This window comes from Rhinoderma darwinii, chromosome 4, assembly GCF_050947455.1.
Source record: "Rhinoderma darwinii isolate aRhiDar2 chromosome 4, aRhiDar2.hap1, whole genome shotgun sequence".
Lineage (NCBI taxonomy): Eukaryota > Metazoa > Chordata > Amphibia > Anura > Rhinodermatidae > Rhinoderma > Rhinoderma darwinii.
In genome coordinates, this window is record NC_134690.1 from 237,941,150 (window position 1) to 237,968,391 (window position 27,242).

Below are 27,242 nucleotides of genomic sequence, written 5' to 3' on the forward strand. Positions count from 1 at the left end.
CATGAGCCATGAATAAGTACATCAGCCATGAATAAGTACAGAAGTGATGTCCGAAACGCGTAGGCTGCTGCTACCACCCCCTTGCACTTGAACTCTTAATTCATTGGAATAAACTTGGAGCTTTGTTTTCTTTCACAACTTTCTACGAGCGCTGGATCATTTCCTCTGTTTTTTCCCCCTATTGTACAGGGGATCAGAAGATCAGGTCTACAAGTGTAAAAAAAAAGTAAAAAAAATGTAAATAAATGTTTAAGAAAAATAAATAAATACGTTTTACGTAATAAAAACAAAAATTGCCCAGTTTCCCTGATCAAGTCCTTTATAATTAGAAAAAATTAAAAAAAACTATACATAATGGGTATCGCCGCATTCAGAACGGCCTGAACTATAAAATATCATATCATGTTATTTTTACTGCACGGTGAACACCGTAAAAAATGTAATCAAAAACAATGATCACATTTCTTTTTTGGGTCATCTTGTCTTAAAAAATGTTAACAAAAAGTGATCAAAAAGCCGAATGTACCCCAATTGTACCCACAAAATCCACAGTTCGTTATGCAAAAAACAAGCCCTCCCACATCGATATGAACTGAAAAATATAAAAGTTATGGCTGTTAGAAAATAGCAACACTAAAACATGATATTTTTTTTTAGAAAGGGGTATTTTTATTGTGGGAAAGTAGTAAAACGTAAAAAAAAAACGATACAAATTTGGTATCGCTGTAATCGGATCAACCTGCAGAATAAAGTTAACATGTTGTTTATACTGCACGGTGAACACTGAAAAAAACAAAACAGTGCTAGAATTGCTGTTTTTTGGTTTCCGCGTCTCCCAAAAAATGGAATAAATAGTGGTAAAAAAAAAACCACACAGCTCCATCAACAGAAAAAAAAAAAGTTATGAATCTCAAAACGCAATGATGCAAAATGATGGCCCAGACTAATTTTTTAGGTCCAGTAGTTTTTCATTAAAACCCCACATCATTATTTGCTAGACCCCACAGGTGGACCCCATAGATGTAGCGGAGATGAGGAAACTTTAGGGCCTTGTGCGGCTTATAGGGCTAGTGAAGAAGTCAAAGATTAGGCGATACTGGAACGCAGATATGTTGTATAACACCCTAAAATCCCGGCCTGTGAGAAAACGATTGGTTCAAAGCGTACACCAATCCATGGATTATTCATTTTATTATTCATACACCCCATTATTAGATCATTCTATTATGCCCGGATGTACTCCGCACAGCTTACATATACCCTGATGTACTCCACATAGCTTACATATACCCTGATGTACTCCGCACAGCTTACATATACCCTGATGTACTCCGCCCAGCTTACATATACCCTGATGTACTCCGCCCAGCTTACATATACCCTGATGTACTCCGCCCAGCCCACATATACCCTGATGCACTCCGCACAGTTTACATATACCCTGATGAACTCTGCACAGATTACATATACCGATGTACTCCGCACAGCTTACATATACCCTGATGTACTCCGCACATCTTACATATACCCTGATGTACGCCGCCCAGTTTACATATACCCTGATGAACTCTGCACAGATTACATATACCCTGATGTACTCCGCACAGCTTACATATACCCTGATGTACTCCGCCCAGCTTACATATACCCTGATGTACTCCTCGCAGCTTACATATACCCTGATCTACTCCGCCCAGCTTACATATACCCTGATGAACTCTGCACAGATTACATATACCGATGTACTCCGCACAGCTTACATATACCCTGATGTACTCCGCCCAGCTTACATATACCCTGATGTACTCCGCACAGCTTACATATACCCTGATGTACTCCGCCCAGCTTACATATACCCTGATGAACTCTGCACAGATTACATATACCCTGATGTACTCCGCACAGATTATATATACCCTGATGTACTCCTCACAGATTAGATATACCCTGATGTACTCCTCACAGATTAGATATACCCTGATGTACTCCTCACAGTTTACATATAACCTGATGTACTCCGCCCAGTTGATATATACCTTCATGTAGTCCGCACAGCTTACATATACCCTGATGCACTCCGCCCAGCTTACATATACCCTGATGCACTCCGCCCAGCTTACATATACCCTGATGCACTCCGGACAGCTTACATATACCCTGATGTACTCCGCACAGTTTACATATACCCTGATGCACTCCGCCCAGCTTAAATATACGCTGTTGCACTCCGCCCAGCTTACATATACCCTGATGTACTCCGCACAGCTTACATATACCCTGATGTACTCCTCACAACTTACATATACCCTGATGCACTCCGCCCAGCTTACATATACCCTGATGTACCCGAACATATTACATATACCCTGATGTACTCCACACAGCTTACATATAGCCTGATGTACTCCGCCCAGCTTATATATACGCTGATGTACTCCGTACAGCTTACATATACCCTGATGTACTCCGCACAGCTTACATATACCCTGATGTACTCCGCCCAGCTAACATATACCCTTATGCACTCCACCCAGCTTACATATACCCTGATGCACTCCGCCCAGCTTACATATACCAATGTTCGACGCACAGCTTAAATCTACCCTGATGTACTCCGCCCAGCTTACATCTACCCTGATATACTCCGCACAGCTTACATATGCCCCCACATTATAAGCTGAAATACCAGTAAAACCCCAAACAAAACTGCTAACAAGCAAAATCTGCGCTTCAAAAGCCAAATGGCGGTGCCTCTGAGCCTGGCAGTGTGCCCAAACAGCAGTTTATGACCACATATTGGGTATTACTATACTCTGGAGAACCCACTTAACAATTTATGGGGTGTGTGTCTCCAGTGGTACAAGTTGGGCACAACACATTGGGCACTGAAATGGCTTATCTGTGGAAAAATGACAATTTTCAATCAGCAACATCTATTGTGAACTAATTTCTTCAAAACACCTGTGGGGTCAAAATGCTCACTACACTTCTAGATGAATTCCTTGAGGAATGTAGTTTCCAAAATGGGGTAATTATTCAGGGATTTCCACTGTACTGGTACCTTAGCTCAATGCAACATGGTGTCCGAAAACTAATCTTGTAATAGCTCCACTCCAAAAACCATATGGCGCTCCTTCCATTTACAGCCTTGCTGTGTGACCAAATAGCAGGTTATGACCACATGTGGGGTACTGCCTTACTCGGGAGAAATTGCGTGACAAAGTTTGGGGTGTCTTTTTTCTCCTGCATTCCTTGTAAAAATTAAAAATGTTAAGCTAAAACAACATATTATTGGAAAAAGTGTAGCTTTAAATCTTCATGCCCAATTCTAATAAAATCTTTAAAACACCTGTGGGGTAAAAATATTCACTAGAACCCTAATTTAATTCCTTGAGCGGTAAAGTCTCGAAAATGGGGTCATATCTGGGGAATTTGTACTGTATTGGTACATCAGTCGGCTTTGCACATGCGACATAGCGCCCAGAAACCAATTCAGCAAAAATATGCGCTCAAAAAAACAAATTACGCTCCTTTTTTCTGAGCCCTGCCATGTGTCCAAACAGACGTTTGCCATCACATATGGGGTATTGCCGTACTCGGGATAAAATGCTTTACAAATGAAAAGGTACCTTTCTCCTATAGTCCTTGTGAAAATGCTAAATTTTGAGTAAGAACTACATCTTATTGGGAAAAGAAAAATATATATATATTTTCACGCCCGAATCTAATAAATTCAGCAAAAACCTGTGGGGTCAAAATTATCACTACACCCCTAGATTCCTCAAGGGGTGTAGTTTACCAAATGGAGTCACCTTCCATGGGTTTTTACTGTAAGTGTACTTCAAGGGCTCTGTAAATGCAACATGGTGCCCAGGAAGCAAAATCTGTGCCTCAAATGCCAAATGGTGCTCCTTCTCTTCTGAGCTCTGCCACATATCCAAACAGCAGTTTATGACCACATATGGGGTATTTCCCTACTCTGGAGAAGTTGCTTTACAAATGTTGGAGTGCTTTTTCTCCTTTATTTGTTGAAAAATATGAAACATTTTGAACTACAGCTGTCTTATTGGAAAAAAAATTAATTCTTAATTTTCACTGCCCAATTCTAATAACATTTATGGGACACCCTTGAGGTCAAAATGCTCACTACACTCCTAGATTAATTCCTTGTGGGGTGTAGTTTCTAAAATGGGGTTTTTAATGAGGTGTTTACTATGTTTTGGCACCAGAAGACCTCTTCTAAGCTGACATGGTGTCTAAAATATAATCTAATAAAAAGAAATCCCCAAAATCCACTAGGTGCTCCTTTGCTTCTGAGGCCGGTGCTTCAGTCCAGTAGCACACTAGGGCCACATGTAGGATATTACTAAAAACTGCAGAATCTGGGCAATAAATATTGAGTTGCGTTTCTCTGGTAAAACCTTCTGTGTCACAGAAACATATGGATTAAAATTGAATTTCTGCAAAAAAAATAATTTAATTTGTAAATACCACTTCCAGTTGCTTCAATTCTTGTGAAACGCCTAAAGGGTTAAGAAACTTTCTAAATGCTGTTGTGAATACCTTGAGGGTGCAGTTTTTAAAATGGGGTGATTTATGGGGGTTTCCAAAAATATAGGCCCCTCAAATCCACTTCAGATCTGAACTGGACCCTATAAAAACAGCCTTTTGAAGTTTTCTTGAAAATGTGAGAAATTGCTGCTAAAGTTCTAAGCCTTGTAACGACCTAGAAAAATAAAAGGAGGTTAAAAAAAACGATGCTAACATAAAGTAGACATAAAGTTAGCAAGTAAGTCGATGTAGCTACTTACCTGCAAACGCTGATGCTGCTGCAGAATCAACTGCAGCCTCTGGTGCCGATGTGGCCGTCACGATGCAGGACCTGTGAGTGACGTCACAGATCTGCACTGTCACAAGCTGGGCGTTCTGAAGAGAAGTGGATGATACTTCTCATCAGAACGCCCAGCTAGTAAAAGTATTAAAAACGCCCCGATGTACGCACATAATACACGCCCACTTGGACTTTTACTTTTAAACACGCCCACTTGGACTTTTGCAAGCCTCATTTGCATAACTACAAAAATGGTCATAACTTGGCCAAAAATGCTCGTTTTTTAAAAATAAAAACGTTACTGTAATCTACATTGCAGCGCCTATCTGCTGCAATAGCAGATAGGGGTTGCAAAATCTGGTGACAGAGCCTCTTTAAGGAAGAAGCGTAGCATGTGAGCTACACTGTTTCCATAATCATTCAGTTCTATGGGGCTTACGAAAACAGCGTAGCTCAGCAAGTTACACTGTTTTCACCTTCATGGTCGGAAATCAGCAGACACACACAGCGGCTGAACGGGGTTAGGGGGCCCCGTTCTAGAGATAGGTACGGGCCCCAGAGGTGGAACCCGCATCTATCTGACATTTATGACATATCCTGTGGATATGTCATAAATGTGCCTGGTGGGAAAACCCCTTTAACCCCTTAATGACCATCCTATTTTAGGCCCTAATGACCAAACTATTTTTTTAGTTTTTCTATAGTCGCATTCAAAGAGCTATAACTTTTTTATTTTTCCGTCAACATAGCTTTAAAAGATCTTGTTTTTTTGTGGGATTAGTTGTACTTTTTAATAGCACCATTTTTGGGTACATATCATTTTTTGATTAACTTTTATTAACTTTTTTCGGGGAATAGAAAAAAAACCTGAAATTGCACCATTGTTCTATGTGTTTTAAATGGACGCCGTTCACTGTGCGGCGTAAATAACATGTTACCCTTATTCTATGGGTCGGTACGATTACGGCGATACCACATATGTAGAGGTTTTTTATGTTTTACGACTTTTGCACAATAAAAATACTTTTGAACTAAAATTATTTGTTTTTGCATTGTCGCTTTCCAAGGGCTGTAATTGTTTTCTTTTTCCGTCAACGTAGTGATTTTTGGGGTTTTGATTGGTACTGTTTTATGGTACATGGGACTTATTGATGACGTTTTATGACATTTTTGGGGGCAATGAAAAAAAATTGCAATTTCGCTGTTGTTTATTTACGTTTTTTTTTTACGGTGTTCACCTAGCGGTTTAAATTACATATTATCTTTATTGTTTGCGTAATTAGGGTTGCGGCGATACCATATATGTGTACTTTTATTTATTTTTTACACTTTTTTATGGGAAAAAAATGGTTTTATTAAATTTTTTACTGTCATTTTTATTTCACATTTATTACTTATTTTTTTAGTCCCACTAGGGGACTTTACTATGCGATCTTTAGATCGCTGCTATAATGCTTTGGTATACTTAGTATACCAAAGCATTATTGCCTGTCAGTGTAAGGGCGGATTTACACGAACGTGTAATACATCCGTGCAACGCACGTGCTTTTCACGCGTGTCGTACGGACCTATGTTAGTCTATGGGGCAGTGCAGACTGTCAGTGATTTTTGCGCAGCGTGTCCGCTGCGTAAAACTCACGACAGGTCCTCTATTTCTGCGTTTTTCGCGCATCACGCACCCATTGAAGTCAGTGGGTGCGTGAAAATCATGCGCACCACACAGAAGCACTTCCGTGGGACGCGTGTGATTCGCGCAACAGCAGTAACACTATGAATGTAAACAGAAAAGGTTTAATATAAATAATATAGCCTAATATAAATATTAGGCTGTGCCTGGCATATGCCCTGGGCAGACCTGGGGACTTTTATCAGGCCGCCGGCTATCACGGCACCCCATCAGAGGCCCGTGATTGCATTTGAAGGCCGCCGATGGGTGAGAGAGGGAGCCCCGTCCCTCTGTAAACAAGTTGCCGTGGTCGCTATTGAAGGCGGCATTTAACAGGTTAAACGGCCACGATCTAAGTAAATTTTGATCGCAGTCATTGGAGCAGGAGCCCGGCTGTCATTAGACAGGCGAGTCCCGGCCCTAGCCTGCACAGGACACCTGTGCAGGACTTAGACTGGGCCGCAGTGAAAAGGTGACGGCTTAGCCTAAGTCCCCTTAGTGACCACCGTGAAAAGGCGTATTGGTGGTCACTAAGGGGTTAAATGAAGATCAAATATTGATATGTCCGCAAATGATAAACTTCACCCTCACTCCTGTTTGGATTGTTGATTAATTTTGTCAGTATGTAATGTCTCATATTGTCTGGCATGTTCACTCTGAATTGTAAAGAGATGCAGAATATGTTGACGCTATGTTAAGATTATTAATATTATAGTTGACCACCGTAGGCATGGAATATTTCAAGACTGGAGACAGTTTATAGTCTGACCACTAGGGGGCATTGAGAAATGCTTTGAAAGGATGGGAAGTAGCTTTCGTTTATATGTATTGACTATTATATTGGTCCTAACCACAGGGACTAAAGGTCCTTTACCTGGATGAGAAAAGTCTTATTCACTCAAAGTAAACTATTTCATATCCTCTATAAGCAAGGTGGTCCTGGAGCACAGCACATACAACTACATGTACAGTACAGCGTCTGTTCTGAACCAGCGCATGTTTTCGACGTCACATACCGCGACGTTTAAGTCTCAACCAATCGATAACCTGTAAGATCAGTCTTACAGAGATAACGGTAACTCCATCTCACCTATCGAATAATAGTACAGTCTGGATATCTATCAAATACATAATAAAAATATGATAAAAAAAGATAATGAAATATGTTGTCTCTCAGGGCGCGAGATCGCACTGAAACTCCCAGTAACTGAAGAGTGAATAGGGCGTTTCAGTAGCACAGGCAGGAGCAATCGATGTCAGAGTTATCGATCCTTTCCTGAGCGTGGCCGGCTAAGCCTCAGCGGCAGCCGAGACACCGGCCAGGTCCCATAATACCTCACAGGTCCTGTGACTGTCCCCCTCCGCTGCTGTTCGCTTCCATGGCCCATTAACCATGACGGACTACGCCGAGGAACAGCGCAATGAGCTGGAGGCTCTAGAGTCTATTTATGCTGACTCCTTCACAGGTGAGCGGCTCTGGAGCACGGCGTGTTCTCATGTGATAGTAGTGCATGGGCCATGCCTGCCAGCTAGCAAAATAAGTATAACACCCTGTGATAATGCACTGTCACGAGGTCCAAGATGGTGGTGCAACAAGAACACATAGGACATCTCTGCAGTCCACTTCTAGTTTCATGGATCATGTTCGTGTCATATAGAGGAAGATCTCCAGAAAACACATAATCCTATATAGTTAAATCTATAGTTCTGAGAAAGCTGGGTGATAACCCAGCTTTCCTAGGTTTCAGAATAGCAAATTTGACTAGTTATAACCGTGATGCCGGCATGATGGGAACTGACGGGGAGACCTATTACTACTGGCGTGAATCGTGCACCAGATTCATCAACAAATCAATTGGTCGTAGTTTTAAAGCCGGGTCTGGTGGTGTTTTCCGATACATTTCTAAGTAGAAAAGTGTGCGAATATCTTGATAAGTGAGGCGCTCCCGGCGCAACTCTGAAGCCCCACCCACGTTCTTGACTCCAACCTATGTGTTGGAAAAAGTGGAGCTGGAGTATGATATTTCATGTCCTAAATACATTTCTAGATCTGCCCATTATGTTTATTGGATCATTTGTCATTAAAGTGTCCCTATTCTTATTAATGGGACCCGTACACAATATTTGCTTTGTGTCGTACAGTTGGCAACTGTACCGACCAGCGCGTCTCTCCTCGCTTGATGTCACATCGGGCGGGAACGTAGCATTGGTGGGACACTTTAGAAGCATTAGTAAGCTCTATACATTTACACGTATTCACCCTTACCTTTGCTTGAGTTTGGTTAAGAACTCCATTTCTCATGAAACCAACTCAATACAATATCGCCACATGCCTTTGTGACACAGTATCGCGAAATCATGTGTTTTTTTTTCAAAACTGGTCATCTCGCGCCACACATCTCAGGATACGTTGAGATAAGAGGAAAGGTAAGGCTGGGTTCACACGAGCATGTTACGTCCGTAAAGGACGGAACGTATTTCGGTCGCAAGTCCCGGACTGAACACACTGCAGAGAGCCTGGCTCCTAGCATCATAGTTATGTACGACACTAGGAGTCCCTGCCTCGCTGCAGGACAACTGTCCCATACTGAAAACATGTTTTCAGTGCAGGACAGTAGTTCCATGGTCGTGTGAACCCAGCCTAAGAATGAACACATCTGTTGCTTGCATTCTATAAATAGATTAATTTTCATGAACGTTGTTATTTGTTTTTCAGTCTTCTCTACGTCCCCAGAAAGTTTCTCCATCACTGTGTCATCAGAAGCAGGAGAAGAAGAAGAAAGTACGTTTGTAGAGTGTTGTTTTGTGCACTTGTCAGTGCCTTGAGACGTTGTAGAAAGTTTGTTCTATAGAAGGAGCTGTTCTGACACTTCACAAATCCGCATAGAAAATCTGAAGCAGAGTACAGTACAGTACAATGCAGGTGAATGGGGTTTTCCAAAACCCTATTCACATGCTTTGGAAAAAAATGGTGACGTTTTTACAGCATACCCTATGTTATGGATTTCAGCTGGATCTTACTTTTTGCACCATCCTAGACCATTTTAAAGTGCCTTGAAAAATATGGATGTGACTAAGGAGTCGCAAAATGCGACCAGATTCCCTGTTCTGGAGATAGGTGCGGGTCCCGGAGGGGGTATCCGCATCTATTAGACATTTATGGCATATCCTGTTTATATGCCATGAATGTCTATTTAGAGAAAACCCCTTTAAGTTAAACTGGTGACCGATTTGCTTTGTTCTTGTACATCACTAGTATAATAGTTTAAAGGGAAACGCCAGTCAAAACCAAATGTAATTGATCATTGTATTTATTTATCTTGGCTAAAATCTGCCATTATTACAGTGAATTCAAGTTCTGGTGGCGCATATTCATACCCGCCACAAGGACTTCCCATGTATTCTGCCAGGAAGAGCAAACTGGTGGTTAGAACCCAGGGTTACAGCAGGGGGGACACTTTGTGGTCCGCTTACAAGAGACCTTTCTAATAAGTAGGTCATGTCCAAAGCGGAGGACACCTTTAGGTGCAGAGGAGGACTTGTGTCTGCTTGAGTTTTTCTAAAGGGGAAAATGTTGATCCTGCAGCTCCAAAGTTACTCATGATAATAATACAATATACCATATTTTCCAGATGTACAAGTAACTCTGAAGTTTACTTATGTGGTGTCATATCCAGATGAAGCTCCTCTCTATGAAATAGTTTCTCAGGAGAATCTTGAAGATGGTGATGCTTCGGCTTTGTTGGCCTTATTAGGGGAGCAGGTGAGTCCTAAACGTTACCATTACTTTACTTTTTGTTTTTCTGGTAAAACCGTGGCAATAAGATTTGTGTAAATCCACGAGTTCTGCAATATCTTTACCTTTAAGTCAAGCACACCAATCATTCAAAACCATAGTCTGCTGCTGTGGCCACTGTACCAATGTCCTGATAGCTGTAGAGCCGCTCTGCAGTGCTATAGGCGGAATACAAGCTGTGGTGTCTATCACATCCATGTCGCTGTCCTGTTCTGATTATAAAAGAAGTCTTTCCCATAGGAGTTTATCGTGAAAAATAATCACCTTGTAGTATTGTGGGGGACATCACGAGCACTTATTCCCTCCCCCCAAATGTGGTTGTTCAATCCTTAGCAGTGGCTCATCAGCGGCTGCAGGTGGAGCAATACCCCATGTCACACACGAGTCCAATCTTGCGTAAGAGGGTTTCCATAAGATTTAAAAAAAATGGCTGCTTCCACAAACAGCGCCACTCTTGTCCATGGCCTGTGTCTGGTATTGCAGCTTAGCCCCATTTACTTCAATAGGGCTGAGCTGCAATACCATATACAGCCCATGGACAAGAGTGGTGCTGTTCCTTGAAGAAAGTAGCCATGTTTTTCTAATCTCATAGAACCCCTTTAATTCTTTATAGACAAACTGGGCTGGGTTGAATATTAAATACTTGGAGCAGGTAAAACATATATACAGAAATATTGCTGATGTTTTAGTTGTCAAGAGGGTACCATCCGGCTCCTGACATATGTTAAGTCTTCTCAGACTCCTCTTCTACGAGTCTACCCAATAAGGCCTCATAGTTTTAGTGATCCTATAAAAAGGATGTTCTATATTTTTTTGCACAAAAAGTTGTTGTTTTATAGTGGCATTAAAATCTACAGAAGTATCTTCTAAGGTTTGCTGGCTAAATTGTTACACACAAGCAAGAAATGGCCAGATAGGTTCTACAAGTATCTGGTGACGCTTCGGTACAACCGGTCAAGAGAGGCCAATAGATTCTGGTGTGCGATTGTTTGCGATGCCCATTGATGACAGTTCACTGTAGTACTTTGGCTTGGAGCTCACCTGGAATGCCAGCCATTGGTACGTGATCGTTAGAACAAAAAAATGATAACACCAAGCTAAATTAAATAAAATAAATGTGCACAAGGCCCCGGGACCAGATGGGTTACACCCTAGAATTCCTGAAGAGCTTAGTTCAGTTATTTCTGTCCCCCTTTTCATAATATTCAGAGATTCTCTAGTGACTGGTATAGTCAGAAGAAATGAACAAAAGTAGATGGTCCAGTGCAGTCAAATTTAAAATAGAACGTAGTTCCAATTTTATTTGGATGATTAAAACAAGATCATTCCCGAATGCAAGGGTGAAAATATGGGTAAGGTGCTTACGCGTTTCAGACGTACACCACGTCCTTCCTCATGGCTTTATTTACTCAAAACTTAAGGGAATATCAATGGGAGCTAAATTCTCCCCTTCTCTGGCAAGGTCTATTAATTGGTATGCAAGGTATATAGACGATCTGCTATTTATATGGGAAGGTAACATGTCTGATGTCCCAAATTTCATCAATTATCTTAATGATAACCAATTAAATTTGAAATTCACCTATTCTTTTCAAAAAGATACTATCCAGTTTGTGGATTTGGAACTCAAAGGACATGTAGGGGAAATAATCAACACTAAAACATACCGTAAGCCCATTTCAGGGAACACTATCTTGCACGCAACAAGTGGTCACCCCAGACAAACCATCTCATCAATCCCAGTGGGAGAAATGTACAGAGCAAAAAGAAATTGTGGTAATGACCCCAATTATCGGGTGGAACAACAGAAAATTTGTAGGAGACTACGTAAAAGAGGGTATGCAGAATGGACCCTCAAAAGAGCAACCTCTACTTTTGTTCATTTCTTCTGTCTACAACAATGTGAGCTGTCATGGCGATCCAGGCGCAGAGCGCAGTGAAAATCTGCATCAAGGTGAGCTGGAGGATCCCTCCCACAGATTGTTTGACTGGTATAGTGCCAAGGGACTGGCACAGGGCAATTGTGCCTATTTTCAAAAAGGGCTTTGGGTCATCCCCGAGTAATTATAGGCCAGTAAGCTTAACATCCATCGTGGGGAAAATGTTTGAGGGGCTATTGAGGGACTATATACAGGATTATGTGACAAAAAATAGTATTATAAGTGACAGCCAGCACGGTGTTACTAAGGACAGAAGTTGTCAAACCAACCTGATTTGTTTTTATGAAGAGGTGAGCAGAAGCCTAGACAGAGGGGCCGCTGTGAATATAGTGTTTTTGGACTTTGCAAAGGCATTTGACACTGTCCCCCATAGACGTCTAATGGGTAAATTAAGGACTATAGGTTTAGAAAATATAGGAGACAAGGAACAAAGGTAGGATCCAGCGCTGGATAGCGTTTAAAATGGAAGACTGTTTTCCAAGTTTAATGATGTAGATTTAAAAGGAAGTCCAGTAGTATTAGGTCCTGGGTGTGTACAAAGTGGAGGGATGGTGTCCTCTTAGGCCTACGCGTTTCGGACGACAACTGCGTCCTTAGACTTGGCTGTAGTAGGTTTTGCAAAGAGCGAGTCAAAAAACGGGGAAGGAGGGGCGGTAGGAAACACAAGTCGAATAAATCAAGAACAAAATCGTCGCCTCCGCCCAAGAAAATACCAACAATACCGATAACCAATGTCACCAATTTATCCTCTACCTTGTTAACTCCAGAGCAGAACGAAGTATTAACATTGGGTCTCAACTTCGCCCCCAAATTTTTTTTTTACTTATTCAATACAATATTAGACATTAACAAATTTATCCGCAATTTAACTGTAAAAAAACATTTTCTTCAAAGCGAAACAAGTCCTGATAATACTTCCGCAGAGACACTATCTACAATCACGTTGCCAAATGAGATAAGATCAGATACAGCTATAGCATCCATACCAGCAGATTTTACATTTCAAGAACTTTCAACTATGGTATGCCTAGACCACTTATGTAGTGAAACTGCCAATCAAACTGTTACGACAGCGCAAAAATTTACAACATCAAATCCGAAATTCTACCCCACCAGTTCACGTACGGATTCTATGGATCGGTTCCAAACCGTCATAGAAAAAGAGTTACATAATCTTGCTGACAGTCTCAAAAACCAACGTCCTAGAACGAACATGTCAACCAAACATAATAAAGCAGTAAAATCATTACATGAGAACAAAGATTTAACTATAAAAATGTCAGACAAAGGTGGTAACGTCACAGTCATGAACAAGAAAGATTATGAACAATCAATCATCAACATGTTATCTGACAAAACCACCTACAAGATTTTGGCTAGAAATCCTGTCGACACAATTAAACATCAGATGAAAAAATTACTAGACGATGGACAACAAGGAGGTTTCATTACTCAGAAACAAAAAGAGTTCATCTATATCGAACAACCTATTACTCCTATAATCCATGCGCTACCAAAGATCCATAAACAAACCGTGCCACCACCAATGAGACCAATTGTCTCTGGCATCGGATCAATCCTTGAAAGGCTATCAGAATGGCTGGATACACTATTACAGCCCCTAGCACAAAATACACCTGGCTTTTTAAAGGATACAAAACATGTTCTCAACTTATTTCATAACAAACGCTGGGAAAAAAATTTCACCTGGCTCACATGCGATGTTGTATCACTATACACATCAATCCCACATGAAATAGCCCATACTGCTCTCAAATTTCATCTGCTGAAACACAGTATATACGAAAAAAAAATTCAAGTCTACATTCTAGAAGTACTCATGTTCCTACTAACTAACAACTATTTCCAATTTGATATGAAATATTACTTACAACTCAAAGGCGTGTCAATGGGGGCTAAGTTTTCTCCATCAGTAGCCAATCTAGTGATGTCATGGTGGGAACAATTCCACGTTTTTTCCCCCGACAATATCCACAGCAACTGCATAGAATGGTACGGTAGATATATTGACGATATTTTGATTATCTGGAAAGGAAAAATCAACATCATCCCTGAATTTGTAAAAGCCCTCAATAACAACCAGTGCAACCTAAAATTCACCTACCATCATGATACTTCACACATTATATTCCTAGACTTGGAATTAAAAGGAGACAAAGGCCAATTTATATCCACAAAAACCCATCGGAAACCCACAGCTACGAATAACATACTCCACGCGAAAAGTGACCATACAAAACATACCATTAAAGCCATACCTCTGGGTGAAATGCATCGTGCAAAAAGAAATTGCACCTCTCAGAACAAAAACAAATATATACCAGACTCCAAGAAAGAGGCTATCCGAAATGGTCATTAAGCAGAGCCAGTAATATCATGAATAAAAAACCCAGAAATCAACTCCTTGGCCAGCACAAAATTCTCAACAAAAGACAAGAATCACAACCTGTTGTTAACCAACCTACATTGATTTTACAACAAAGTAACCAATTTACTAAAATCAAAAATATAGTCACCAACTACTTACCCATCCTTATGGAAGACGACACATTGCGTACAATCTTGTCTGGAGGCTGTAAGATAGTAGCAAGAAAAGCCCTCTCCTTGGGCAGCACTCTGTCTCCCTCTTTATATACATCTAATGAAAACACAACAACAACATGGTTAGAGACCAAAGGTTTTTACAGATGTGGCCAGCATCCCTGTAAAACCTGCTCCTATGTATACCCAACCAACAATTTTAGTAATTCAACACAAACAGACAATTTTATAATCCAAAATTACATCAACTGTAATTCAGAGTCCGTCATTTACCTAATTGAGTGCACAGAATGCCATCTAAAATATGTAGGCTGTACAAATCGAAAATTTAAGACGAGAATCTTAGAACATCTCAGTTACATAAGAAATGCAAATATTCTCAATATATCTAATGCGGCTAAACACTTCATTTCTCATCATAACAGATCTACCAAAACTTTTCGCTGCTACGCTATCGAAAAAATTCATCCATCAAAGCGAGGTGGAGATATTAAACACAAAACTCATTTGAGAGAAGCTTATTGGATCTATAGGCTAAATACAAGATACCCAGAAGGTCTTAACTTATAGAAAGAATTAATGTATCTATATTGATCCACCTATAACAAAAATAGGACCTCAACAAAGATATACGTTCCAATGACGCTCATCATAAAATAAGCCAGCAAGCTCCAAGTTACTCCAAGGTACACATACAATCCCAATTATATGTAAATATTCCCAACATGTACATGCATAATATTTGCTAATTGCCATGTACATAGTAACCTTCACATCACCTAGCCCTTGTTGTCTACAATGTAAGTTTCCCTACCCCACCAGTTACAGTTGTGGTCCAACCTACACCCCTTCACATCCCATCCTCGTCAACGCAATATAGCACCCTGTTTCTAAATATCATTAAATCATTTTTCATCATATATATACTTTAATAAAAAATACGCAATGAATAAAAAATAACAAACACAACAAACAAACAATAAACATAGAACAAATATTGAGAGCTATACAGCATATACATGGGACATTCAACTGCATACAGAAAACTCAAAGTCCGAGAGACTCAATCAGTTCTGTTAGATTAATCATCTTTATAAATAATAATACAACTCTTTTAATCTATCTAAACCAGTAACAATATGTAAACATTCCATTATTATTACACATTATCACAAAATTCATTCTGATATGAATACTGACCGACAGCCAATAAAGACATTCACGATCTTCCTCTGTCTGACGAAGCTGACAAGGAGGTGTGACTGGGCCGACGTTTGTCTCTCCATTCATACTTCAAAACGAGTCCTGGAACGCAACCCAATCAAATAAATTTCAATAAATATATAAATACGCAATTTGACACGATCTCCAAAAAACTACAAGATTTAGAAATTTATTTAGGAAACATATAAGCAGATTTTCGAATAAAATTCTGCACATACAGATACACACAAACATCCATAAAAATACCAAGTCACGGTTACCTGACATCTATTGCTGGTGTTTGCGTTCCAAGAGCAATACAACCATGACACGCAATTACCATTAACAAATCAGCTGTCCCAACTAACAAAGCATATATATGACAGCGCGCTCTTTTCAAAACCTACTACAGCCAAGTCTAAGGACGCAGTTGTCGTCCGAAACACGTAGGCCTAAGAGGACACCATCCCTCCACTTTGTACACACCCAGGACCTAATACTACTGGACTTCCTTTTAAATCTACATCATTAAACTTGGAAAACAGTCTTCCATTTTAAACGCTATCCAGCGCTGGATCCTACCTTTGTTCCTTGTCTCCTATTGTTATCCGTGTGCCGACACGAGGATCCGGGCGCTATCTACGACACACCGGAGTGTGTCAGGTGAGCTGGAGGATTTCTCCCTATGTTCTTTCTTGTTTAGAAAATATAGTTTGTAATTGGATTGAGAATTGGCTCAAGGACCGTATCCAGAGAGTTGTGGTCAATGATTCCTACTCTGAATGGTCCCCGGTTATAAGTGGTGTACCCCAGGGTTCAGTGCTGGGACCACTATTATTCAACTTATTTATTAATGATATAGAGGATGGGATTAATAGCACTATTTCTATTTATTATTCAGATGACACCAAGCTATGTAGTAATGTTCAGTCTATAGAAGAAGTTTGTGAATTGCAAGCAGATTTAAACAAACTAAGTGTTTGGGCATCCACTTGGCAAATTAAGTTTAATGTAGATAAATGTAAAGTTATGCATCTGGGTACCAACAACCTGCAGGCATCATATGTCCTAGGGGGAGCTACACTGGGGGAGTCACTTGTTGAGAAGGATCTGGGTGTACTTGTAAATCATAGACTAAATAACAGCATGCAATGTCAATCAGCTGCTTCAAAGGCCAGCAAGATATTGTCGTGTATTAAAAGAGGCATGGACTCGCGGGACAGGGATGTAATATTACCACTTTACAAAGCATTAGTGAGGCCTCATCTAGAATATGCAGTTCAGTTCTGGGCTCCAGTTCATAGAAAAGATGCCCTGGAGTTGGAAAAAATACAAAGAAGAGCAACGAAGCTAATTAGGGGCATGGAGAATCTAAGTTATGAGGAAAGATTTAAAGAATTAAACCTATTTAGCCTTGAAAAAAGACGACTAAGGGGGGACATGATTAACTTATATAAATATATTAATGGCACATACAAAAAATATGGTGAAATCCTGTTCCATGTAAAACCCCCTCAAAAAACAAGGGGGCACTCCCTCCGTCTGGAGAAAAAAAGGTTCAACCTGCAGAGGCGACAAGGCTTCTTTACAGTGAGAACTGTGAATCTATGGAATAGCCTACCGCAGGAGCTGGTCACAGCAGGGACAGTAGATGGCTTTAAAAAAGGGTTAGATAATTTCCTAGAACAAAAAAAATATAAGCTCCTATGTGTAGAAATGTTTTCCTTCCCTTTTCCCGTCCCTTGGTTGAACTTGATGGACATGTGTCTTTTTTCAGCCGTACTAACTATGTAACTATGTAACTAAAATCTTTTGTAGGCTCAGGAGAACCTGGGAATGGTGATGATTTTCACTTTAGTGTCTGCTGTCCAAGACAAACTAAATGAAATTGTAGACCAAATAAAAACCAGGATAGAAGATGAAAAAATTCAGAAGGAAAAGGAGGCAGAAGAAGAAGAAAAGGTAAGTGTTAATATAGAAAAATACCGCTAAAGGAATGTCGGTGGTTGTCACTATAGCACCTCTGCACTATATGATGATGATGATGATCATGAAGCCCTGAAACAGCTGGCAGTGGTGTGAAGCACAATGAACGGCAGGGCCCTCCTGAACCTCTGACAGCAGCTCCCATTCCTTGTCCTTTTCAGAAGCTCCTAAATTTTGGTGCTAACTCCTTGAGAATAATATAGATGCCCTTATTTAACCCCTTCCCGACGTAAACAACTTTCAGATTTTCATTTTCGTTTTTTCCTCCCCACATTCCAGAAGCCATAACTTTTTTATTTTTTGTCGATATAGTCCTATGAGGGCTTGATTTTTGCGGAACGAGTTCTAGTTTTTCGTCGCACCATTTATTGTGTCATATAATGTACAAGGAAACGAGAAAAAAAATTATTTGTGGGGTAGAAAATGAAAAAAACAGCGATTTCTCCATTGTTTTTTGCGCGACGTTTTTACGGAATTCACTGTGCAATTAAAACAACATATTAACTGTATTCTGTGGGTCAATACGATTACGGCGATACCAAATATATATAGTTTTTTCTATATTTTACTACTTTTACAAGTAAAAACGTAAGTGTAAAAAAGAATTCATTTTGCGTCGCCAAATTCCGAGAGCCACAACTTTTTTATTTTTCTGTCGATTAAGCGGTATGAGGGCTTATTTTTTGCGGGCTAAGCTGCGGTTTTTAATACCATTTTGGTGTAAATGCGAAGGTTTGATCACTTTTTATTTCATTTTTTGTGGGAGATGAGGTGACCAAAAAATAGCGATTTTGGCGTTTACAAATTTATTTATTTTTTTACGCCGTTCACTGTGTGGGTTAAATAATGATATATTATAATAGTTCAGACTTTTACGGACGCGGCGATACCAATTATGTTTATTTATTTATTTACTATGCTCTAGGTGGAAAATGGGAAAAGGGGGGTTTTTTGAACTTTTAATTTATTTTTTTTTACACAAAAAAACACTTTATTTAACTAATTTTTACTTTTTTTATTAGTCCCCCTAGGGGACTTCAACCAGCAATCGTTAGATCGCTTGCACAATATACTGCAATACTAATGCATTGCAGTATATTGTGATTCTGACAGGCACCTATTAAGCCCTGCCAGAGGCAAGGCTTAATAGGTGTACAAAGATGGCGGACCTTGTGACGCAGACAATAATTAAGACAAAAAACAGGGAACTTTAATGTGCACAAATACTCACCCCCTGAAGGTCCTATACTTTGTGGAGTCACCTTTTGCTGTAATTATAGATACAAGTCTCTTGGGGTACGTCTCTAATAGCTTATCACATCTAGACACAGAGATCTTTGCTTATACTTCCTGGCAAAACGGTTCCAACTCCTTTAAGTTAGATGGGTTGTGTTGATGTACAGCAGTCTTCAAATCACAGTTTCTCAATTGGATTGATTTCTGAGCTTTGACTAGGTCACTCCAAAATATTTCAATGATCCCCTTAACCCACTCCAGGTATAGTTTTAGAATTATGTTTAAGGTCATTGTCCTGCTGGAAGGTGAATCTTCATCCCAGTCTCAATTCTCTGGCAGATGAAATCCGGTTTTCCTCAAGAAACGCCCTGTATTTGCTGCCATCCATCTATTCATTAATCCTGACCAGTTTTCCAGTCCCTGCCGATGAAAAGCATTCACATGGCAAAATGCTGCCACCGCCGTGCTCCACTGTGGAGATGGTTTTCTTCGGGTGATGGGAAGAATTGGGTTTCCACCACACACAGCGTTTCTCATAACGTAAAGTAAAATGTTAGTCTCATCTGACCAGAGAACCCTTTTCCATGTATTTGGGGGGGTCAACCACATGCTATTTGGCAAACTCAAATTGTGTTTTCTTATGTTTATCTATAAGCAATGTCTATTGGTAGGCGGGCATCTCTTGTCAGGTTTGTAGTTGTGCCATATTCTTTCCATTTTGTTATAGTGGATTTAATGGGGCTCTGTGGGATGTTCAAAGTTTGGAATCTTTTTTTTTTTTTATAACCCAATTTTGATCTATAGACCTCCATGGACCTGTATGGAGAGCTCCTTGGTCTTTATGTTGCTTGTTTAGTTGTGTTGCAGACTCGGAGATCTTTCAGAACAGGTGTATTTATACTGACATCATGTGACAGATCATGTGACACTTTGCTTGCACATATGGACCTTATTCAACTCGTTATGTGACTTGTGAAGTTAATGGGTTTGATCAGAACTTTATTTGGGGTTTCATAGCAAAAAGAGTAAATACATATGGACTCACAACTTTTCAGCTTTTTGTTGTATTTTTTTTAACAAGGTATTTTTTTTCATTCCACTTTTAACAATTTGGGCGATTTTGTCATGTTCATTATATAAAATAAAGTTGAGCATACATTTTAATTCCAGGATTTGATGCAACAAAACAGGCAAAACACCAAGGGGGGCTGGGGCGGGGGGGTGGGGGGGGGGTGAATACTTTGTCAAGGCACTATATAAATGGCTTGTAAATTGTTAAAGGGGCTTTCTGAGTTATTTGAAAAATTGGCCACAGTGGGAGTAATGCAAAAGAAGAAAAAAAAAAAAAAGAGCACCTCTGTACCGTATACCCACTGAGACCAGTGATTGGCTGCAGCGATCACGTGGGTAGACGGGCACGTCATCGCTGCAGCTATGTAAAAACACAGCGACGGGAAGGAACGGAGCGGCAGCGCCGGAACAACGGGAATCCGTGAGTTGAGCAATCGCTATTTTTTTATTATTTTTGCATCCGTCCTACCATGGCCAATTTTTTAAATAACTCGGAAAACCCCTTTAACTCATACCATAACCACAAAAGTTACATAATAAACTCTGACAGTTCCCTTTTGGAACCCGTGCTTCCACTTCAGCTTGCTATATTGAAAATCTTTCCCCGCTCACATGCCTGTGTCACCAAGTAACAAAGTAGTGTGGGTATTCCTTAAAAAGTCTGGTGGCGAGGTGGTTACCTCGCATGTTCTTGGCCGTTTTGTATATGCAATGTCTAAAATAAATGTGTAACTCATCATTCTCTCAGGTACGTTTCCATGGCACTCCTGTAACAATTGAAAACTTCCTTAATTGGAAAGCCAAATTTGAGGCCGAGATGTCAGAAATGAGGAGAAAAAGACAAAAGGAAGAGGAGCAAGCGGGAAAAAGTAAATTAACCGGTAAGCCTTATTTTGTATGCATTGTATCCATTGCTTGTGAGGCCTAGTTCATACAGTTTTTTGACGCGGAAACCGTGCCAAAAAACGGCCGAAATTGGCTCCCATTGATTTCAATGGGAGGCGGACGCGTTTTTTTTTTCCCACGAGCGGTAAGAAACGTAAAAGTCACGTAAGGCATGCGCATTATGAAATGCAGGTTTTGGTAATTGAACAGTTTTTTGGTACAGTCTGATGACCTTTATTCAGAAAGTTGACATTTCTTGACTGGGTTATCTATGTTACAGTATTTTACATGTTTTGTAAGTTTTTGCCCACGTTACACTTTTCATATAGCACTTCTTTAATAATTACGTTTGGTGGAAATGTGTGTTTTTCTTGTGCAGGAAAGCAGCTGTTTGAAACAGATCATAACCTGGACACATCTGACATCAAATTTCTGGAAGAAGGTTAGTTGTGAATGTTACGTATTAGCAGTGCCTAAAGTCTGACCAAAGCAATGGAAACATTCTGTCTTCTATCCTATGGATGAAAACCTGACCTGATTATTTGCGACACAGGTCCCAAACACAGCACCCATAGAAATCTATGGTCCCATATTGTTGATCCGTGTGCCTTTTGGTATTACATGGAGGCACACAGATTACTTTTTTTCTTAAAGTTTCTGCGAGAGTGAGAGAAAAAAATAGTGGTGTTCAGAATATCATGCCATGTTGGAAAGGGCATCTATAGAATCTGTTGCCACCCGGTAGTGAATGGAATAGCAGCGTTTGTGACGCCTTAGGATGTAAACAAGAGTATTCCAAATAAATTTTTCAACAACTTGTGTAAAAATTGTAAAAAATATTTTTACCAGCTATTTTTACAAAAGTAACACAAATCTACAGCAGAAAATAACACTTGTGAACATATCCTTACATTGTTCTAGTTGCCCATCTTTTTCTAGGTTCCTTAAAGGCAAATCTGCCTGACTATGGCACAATTTAGTAGCCAGGATTCTGTTACAGCTCCACATGTTTTCTTACCCAGCTTCCCTGGGACCCTGAAAGGCAACTCTGCTTAGTTATGCTACAGTGGGGATTTGTCAGATTTGTTTATTACAGCTTCACAGTGATTCTGACCCAGCTTTTTCACGCTCCTGAATAGCTAATTGGACTAATAATACGATATAATAGTTGGGGCTTTATCAATGCATGACTAGGCAGATCTGGCATTCTGCCGTCTGGGGGAGCTGGGTAAAAAGCTCTGCGGGCTGTGATGGGTGAAATGTTGGTTTTATAGAAGAAAAAAAACACTCTGTGCTGGATATATATATATAATTTTTTTTTTATACTGGTGCAGTTTTGGGTGGGGGAAGGGGATGTTTACAGACAAGGAACCTTTTGTTTAACCCCTTCACAACATGCGCTGTATATATACGGCACTGTGGTGAAGTGGTTCTCGCAAACCGCAGTACAGTTACGTGATGGTACGGGCTCAGAAGCTGAGCCTGCACCATCACCACCGGATGTCAGCTGTATATTAATAGCGATTTCAGGATCTGAGGGTTTTTTAGCTGATACGATCGCGGGGTGCAGATGGTTGGTATGGCAACCGATGGCCTCCGGGTCTGCCAAGTGCCGTATACTGCTTTACAAATGTTGGGCTACTTTTTCTGCTTTATTCCTTGTGAAAATGAAAAACGTTGGTTTAAAACGACATCTTATTGGAAAAAAAAAATGTAATATTTCATTTTCACGGCTTAATTCTAATTCGACAAAAAACTTTTGGGGTCAAAATTTTCACTATACCCAAAGTTGAATTCTTCAAGGGGTGTAGTTTCCAAAACGGAGTCACTTTTGGTGTGTTTCCACTGTACTATTACTACAGGGGCTCTGCACAAGTGACATTGCACCCAGAAACAAATCCAGCAAAATCTACATTCCAAAAGCCAAATGGCGCTCCTTCCCTTCTGTGCGCTGCCATGTGGCCAAACAGCAGTTTATGACCACATATGAGGTATTGCCGTACTCGGGAGAAATTGCTTTACAAATGTTGGCATGCTTTTTCTCCTTCATATTTTGTGACATTGAAACGTTTTGAGTCAAAACGACATCTTATTGGGGGGAAATTTAATTTCCGCTGCCCAACGCTAATCAATGAAAAAAAAAATGGTGTGGTCAAAATGCTCACTATACCCCTAGATGAATTCCTCAACGGGTGCAGCTTCCCAAATGGAGTCACTTTTTAGGTGTTTCCACTTTACTGGTACCTCGGGGTCTCGGCAAATGTTACATGCACCCAGAAACCAATCTAGCAAAATCTGCGTTTCTACTCTTCTGAACACTGCCATCTGTGCAAACAGCATTTTATGACCACATATGGCGTTTTTCCATACTTGGGAGAAGTTGATTTACAAATGTTGGGGTGCTTTTTCTCTTTTATTCCTTGTGGAAATGAATTTTTTTTTTTTTTTTAGCTAAATCTACATCTTATTGGAAAAAATTTAATTTTCATGGCTCAATTCTAATAAAATCTATAAAATACTCACTGCACCTCTATATGAATTCCCTGGGTGACTTCCAAAATGGTCTTCTTTGGGGGGGGGGGGGGTGGTTTCCTATGTTTCAACACCACAGCACCTCTTCAAACCTGACATGGGGACTAAAATATATTCTAATAAAAAGAAGGCCCCAAAATCCACATGGCGCACCTTCATTTCTGAGGCCTGTGTAGCAGTCAAGTAGCACACTAGGGCCACGTGGGGTATTTCTAAAAACTTCAGAATCAGGGTAATAATTATTGAGTTCTGTTCCCTGTTAACACTTGCTGTGTTATAGAAAAGAAAGATTAAAACTGAATATTCCTGTGAAATGTTTAAGAAACTTTCTAAATGCTGTTTTGAATACATTGAGGGGCGCCGTTTTTAAAATGGGGTGATTTTATAGGGGGTTTCTAATATAGGGCCCTTCAAAGCGACTTCAGAACAGAACTGGTTCCTAAAAAATAGGCTTTTGAAACTTACTTGAAAACGTGAGAGATTACTGCTAAACTTGGAAGGCTTCGTTCACATCTGCGTCAGGACTCCGTTCTGGCGTTCCTTCTGAGCATTCCGTCCGAACGGAACTCTGACTGAAACAAACGGAAACCATAGTTTTCCGTTTGCGTCGCCATTGATTTTCAACGGTGACTGATCCGGTGCAAATAGTTACCGTTTGTCTCCGTTGTGCAAGGGTTCCGTCATTCTGATGGAATGAATAACGCAGTCGACTACGGTATTGATTCCAGTACGGTTCAACTACGGTATTGATGCAAAACCCTTGCACAACGGGTGACGGACGGAAACCATTAGCAAAGTTTCCGTCACCATTGAGATCAATGGAGATGCAAACGGAAGCTAAGATTTCTGTTTGCCTTTCCGTCGAGGGGTTCCCCCGGCGGAAACCTCCGACAGAAAGACAACGCTGATGTGAACACAGCCTAAGTAAAAGCATTCCAAAGTTATTACCACATAAATTGGAAAAATGACTCTTGTCAGGAAGGTCAAAACTGGCTGCATCGGGAAGGGCTTAAATTGATGGTCTATTGTTACTTCTTGTGTTGCAATACTAAAACTGCTAACTTATTAGCCTACATTGTGCAACTTTAAAGACTATGTAAACTTTAGAAGCTGTATCACAAAAAGTAAAACCATTTTTTTAAAATAAAAATTGCATTAAAGGGGTTTTCCCACGAGACATTTATGACACATCCACAGGATATGTCATATAGATGTGGGTCCCACCTCTGGGACCCGCACCTATCTCCAGAACGGTGCCCCCTAAACCCCATTCAGCCGCTCTGTGTTGCAGCTGAATAAGGTGTTTTCCGACCATGAAAAACTTTAATATGGTCGTTCGTTACGTAAACAGCGTAACTCCAATAGTAGTGAATGGCAATTACAGAAGCAGCGTAGCATGCGAGCTACGCTGTTTGCGAAACTACCATTAAATTCTAAGAGACTTACGTAAATTGCGTAACTCCGCGAGTTACACTGTTTACGTAACTCACGACCATATAACGTTTTTCATGGTCGGAAAACACCTTTATTCAGCTGCAACACACAGCGGCAGAATGGGGTTTTGGGGGTTCACCGTTCTGGAGATAGGTGCGGGTCCCAGAGGTGGAACCCGCATCTATCTGACATTTATGACATATCCTGTGGATGTGTCATAAATGTCTCTCGTGGGAAAGCCCCTTTAAACACCATCCTGGATACATAGAAGCTGTATCCTGCGCTGAAACCCGCTCAGACTGACGTCTTCGGTGACAGCGGGTCCTGCGTGTCCCTGACATGCAGGGTCCAGCTGTTATTGATCACATCTAAGTTATGTACTTAGAAACTTGCCTGTGATTGATAACACGTAGGACAGGCTGTCACTGAAGCCGTCAGTCCCGCTGATCTGACTGATACGGTTTTCAGCGCAAGATACACCTATCTCAAAAAGTAATTTTTTTTAACAAAAGCCAATTAAAAGGATGCCATCATACATTTTTATTATAGGGGGAAAAAAGTGTTCAATGGTTTCCATAGCCTTTAAAGACCTATTATTACATATCATTATTAGAATATTGTGTGCTATTCTCATTTGCAGCCACTAAGTGGCATACTTGTGTAAAGAATTGTCCTAGTGGAGCAAGTGTGTATCTGTGTAGCTGTAACCTAGTCCTGTGTGTTATGATCTGTAGAGACATAAATGTTTCCTCTTTACCTTGCAGCTGGTAACAGCGTTGAAGTGGATGAATCTCTATTCCAAGAATTGGATGATTTAGAATTGGATGATGAAGATGATTTAGATTACAACCCTCTTGATCTAGAAAGTGACTGATCACCTTGGACTCATTGCTCTTCAAGAGTCAGGAAAGTCACAGTATCTGTGACTCATAAGTATACAGCCACTGTTGTTAATTTTTTTTTTTAAGTCCTATTTTAATTATCAGGAGATTCTTCTTCTGAGCACTTCAAAGATCACACTAAATAAAGTGACTTAAAATCAACTTATTGGCAATTTTATTTTATTTCTGGGTTTCATTGGAGAAAATGAAAAAAAAAATACCACTATATGCCAGAGATAGAGCACATAGAAAAAAAGCAGAGGCTCGCCAGTGTATTGTGTTAGTGGGAATGAATAACTCACCCTAGTTTTACATGTAATTTCTGGTGTTCTGTATTTTACATACAAAGACAAATACCACACACCATTGTGGGTCCCCACTCCAACAGCGTTACAGCATGTCAGCAATCTACATGGTTTAGCCATAACATTAAAACCACCTGCCTAATTTTGTTTAGGTCCCCCTCAGCTCTGACCTGTTGGCATGGACTCCACATGACTTCTGAAATTGTTCTGTGGTATCTGGCACCATGATGTTAGCAGCAGATACTTTAACCCCATCACACAACACACGTACAGTTACGTCGTGGGCGCTATTGTGTTAGCGCTTTCCCACATAACTGTACGTGATGATGATGGAGCTGGCTCAGAGGCTGAGCCAGCGCCATCACCACCGGGTGTCGGTTGTATAGTACGGAAGCCTTTTAGGCCCTGCCCTGAGGCAGGGCCCAAATGGCTTGCGATCAGGGCCAAGAAGATGGCGCAGGCTCAGAAGCCGAACCTGTGCAATCAGCCGCGGATGTCAGCTGTGACACCCCACTGTAACGGCCAGGACCACAGCTGGCCTCTCATCCGGCCGATTAACCCCTTTAGATAAAATGATCGCTGCATCTAGGTGGTTAGATCGGTACCCGCAGGGTTGCTATGGCAATTGGAGGCCTAACAATGGCCTCCTGGTCTACCTAGTGCAGGAGCCTATTCGGCTCCTGTGCCCAGAGGCGAAACCTAATAAGCTTGCTGTCAGTAAATAGCTGGCAGCTCTGATACACTGCACTATGTAGGTAATTTAGTCTAATCAGCGTCATACACTTACTCTTCATTCATGCCCAGCTTTATTCACAGCACAGCACAGTGAAGGACCTGCGGGTGTAAGTGACGTCACATCGTGATCTCGCGAGATCGTGCTGTGAATAAAGCTGGGCATATATGAAGAGAAGATT

The 27,242-nt window shown here is 40.5% G+C and overlaps 2 protein-coding genes across 2 annotated transcripts in view; one reads left to right on the forward strand and one right to left on the reverse strand.

The window, feature by feature from the left end:
* TRAPPC3L (trafficking protein particle complex subunit 3L) overlaps positions 1-7,474 on the reverse strand; it is a 99,029-nt gene extending 91,555 nt beyond the window's left edge. Inside the window, exon 1 of the mRNA XM_075862297.1 lies at positions 7,372-7,474. The gene's annotated coding sequence lies outside the window, so the exon portion shown is untranslated. The remainder of the gene's footprint in view (positions 1-7,371) is intronic.
* Positions 7,475-7,734: 260 nt separating this feature from the next.
* RWDD1 (RWD domain containing 1) lies at positions 7,735-26,185 on the forward strand. The gene is made up of 7 exons (XM_075862299.1): positions 7,735-7,963; positions 9,214-9,279; positions 10,130-10,260; positions 17,817-17,960; positions 21,040-21,172; positions 21,556-21,618; positions 25,907-26,185. Exons 1-7 carry the CDS (start codon positions 7,891-7,893, stop codon positions 26,014-26,016), a joined length of 720 nt encoding a protein of 239 aa, XP_075718414.1. The 5' UTR covers positions 7,735-7,890; the 3' UTR covers positions 26,017-26,185.
* The last annotated feature ends 1,057 nt before the right edge of the window (positions 26,186-27,242 follow it).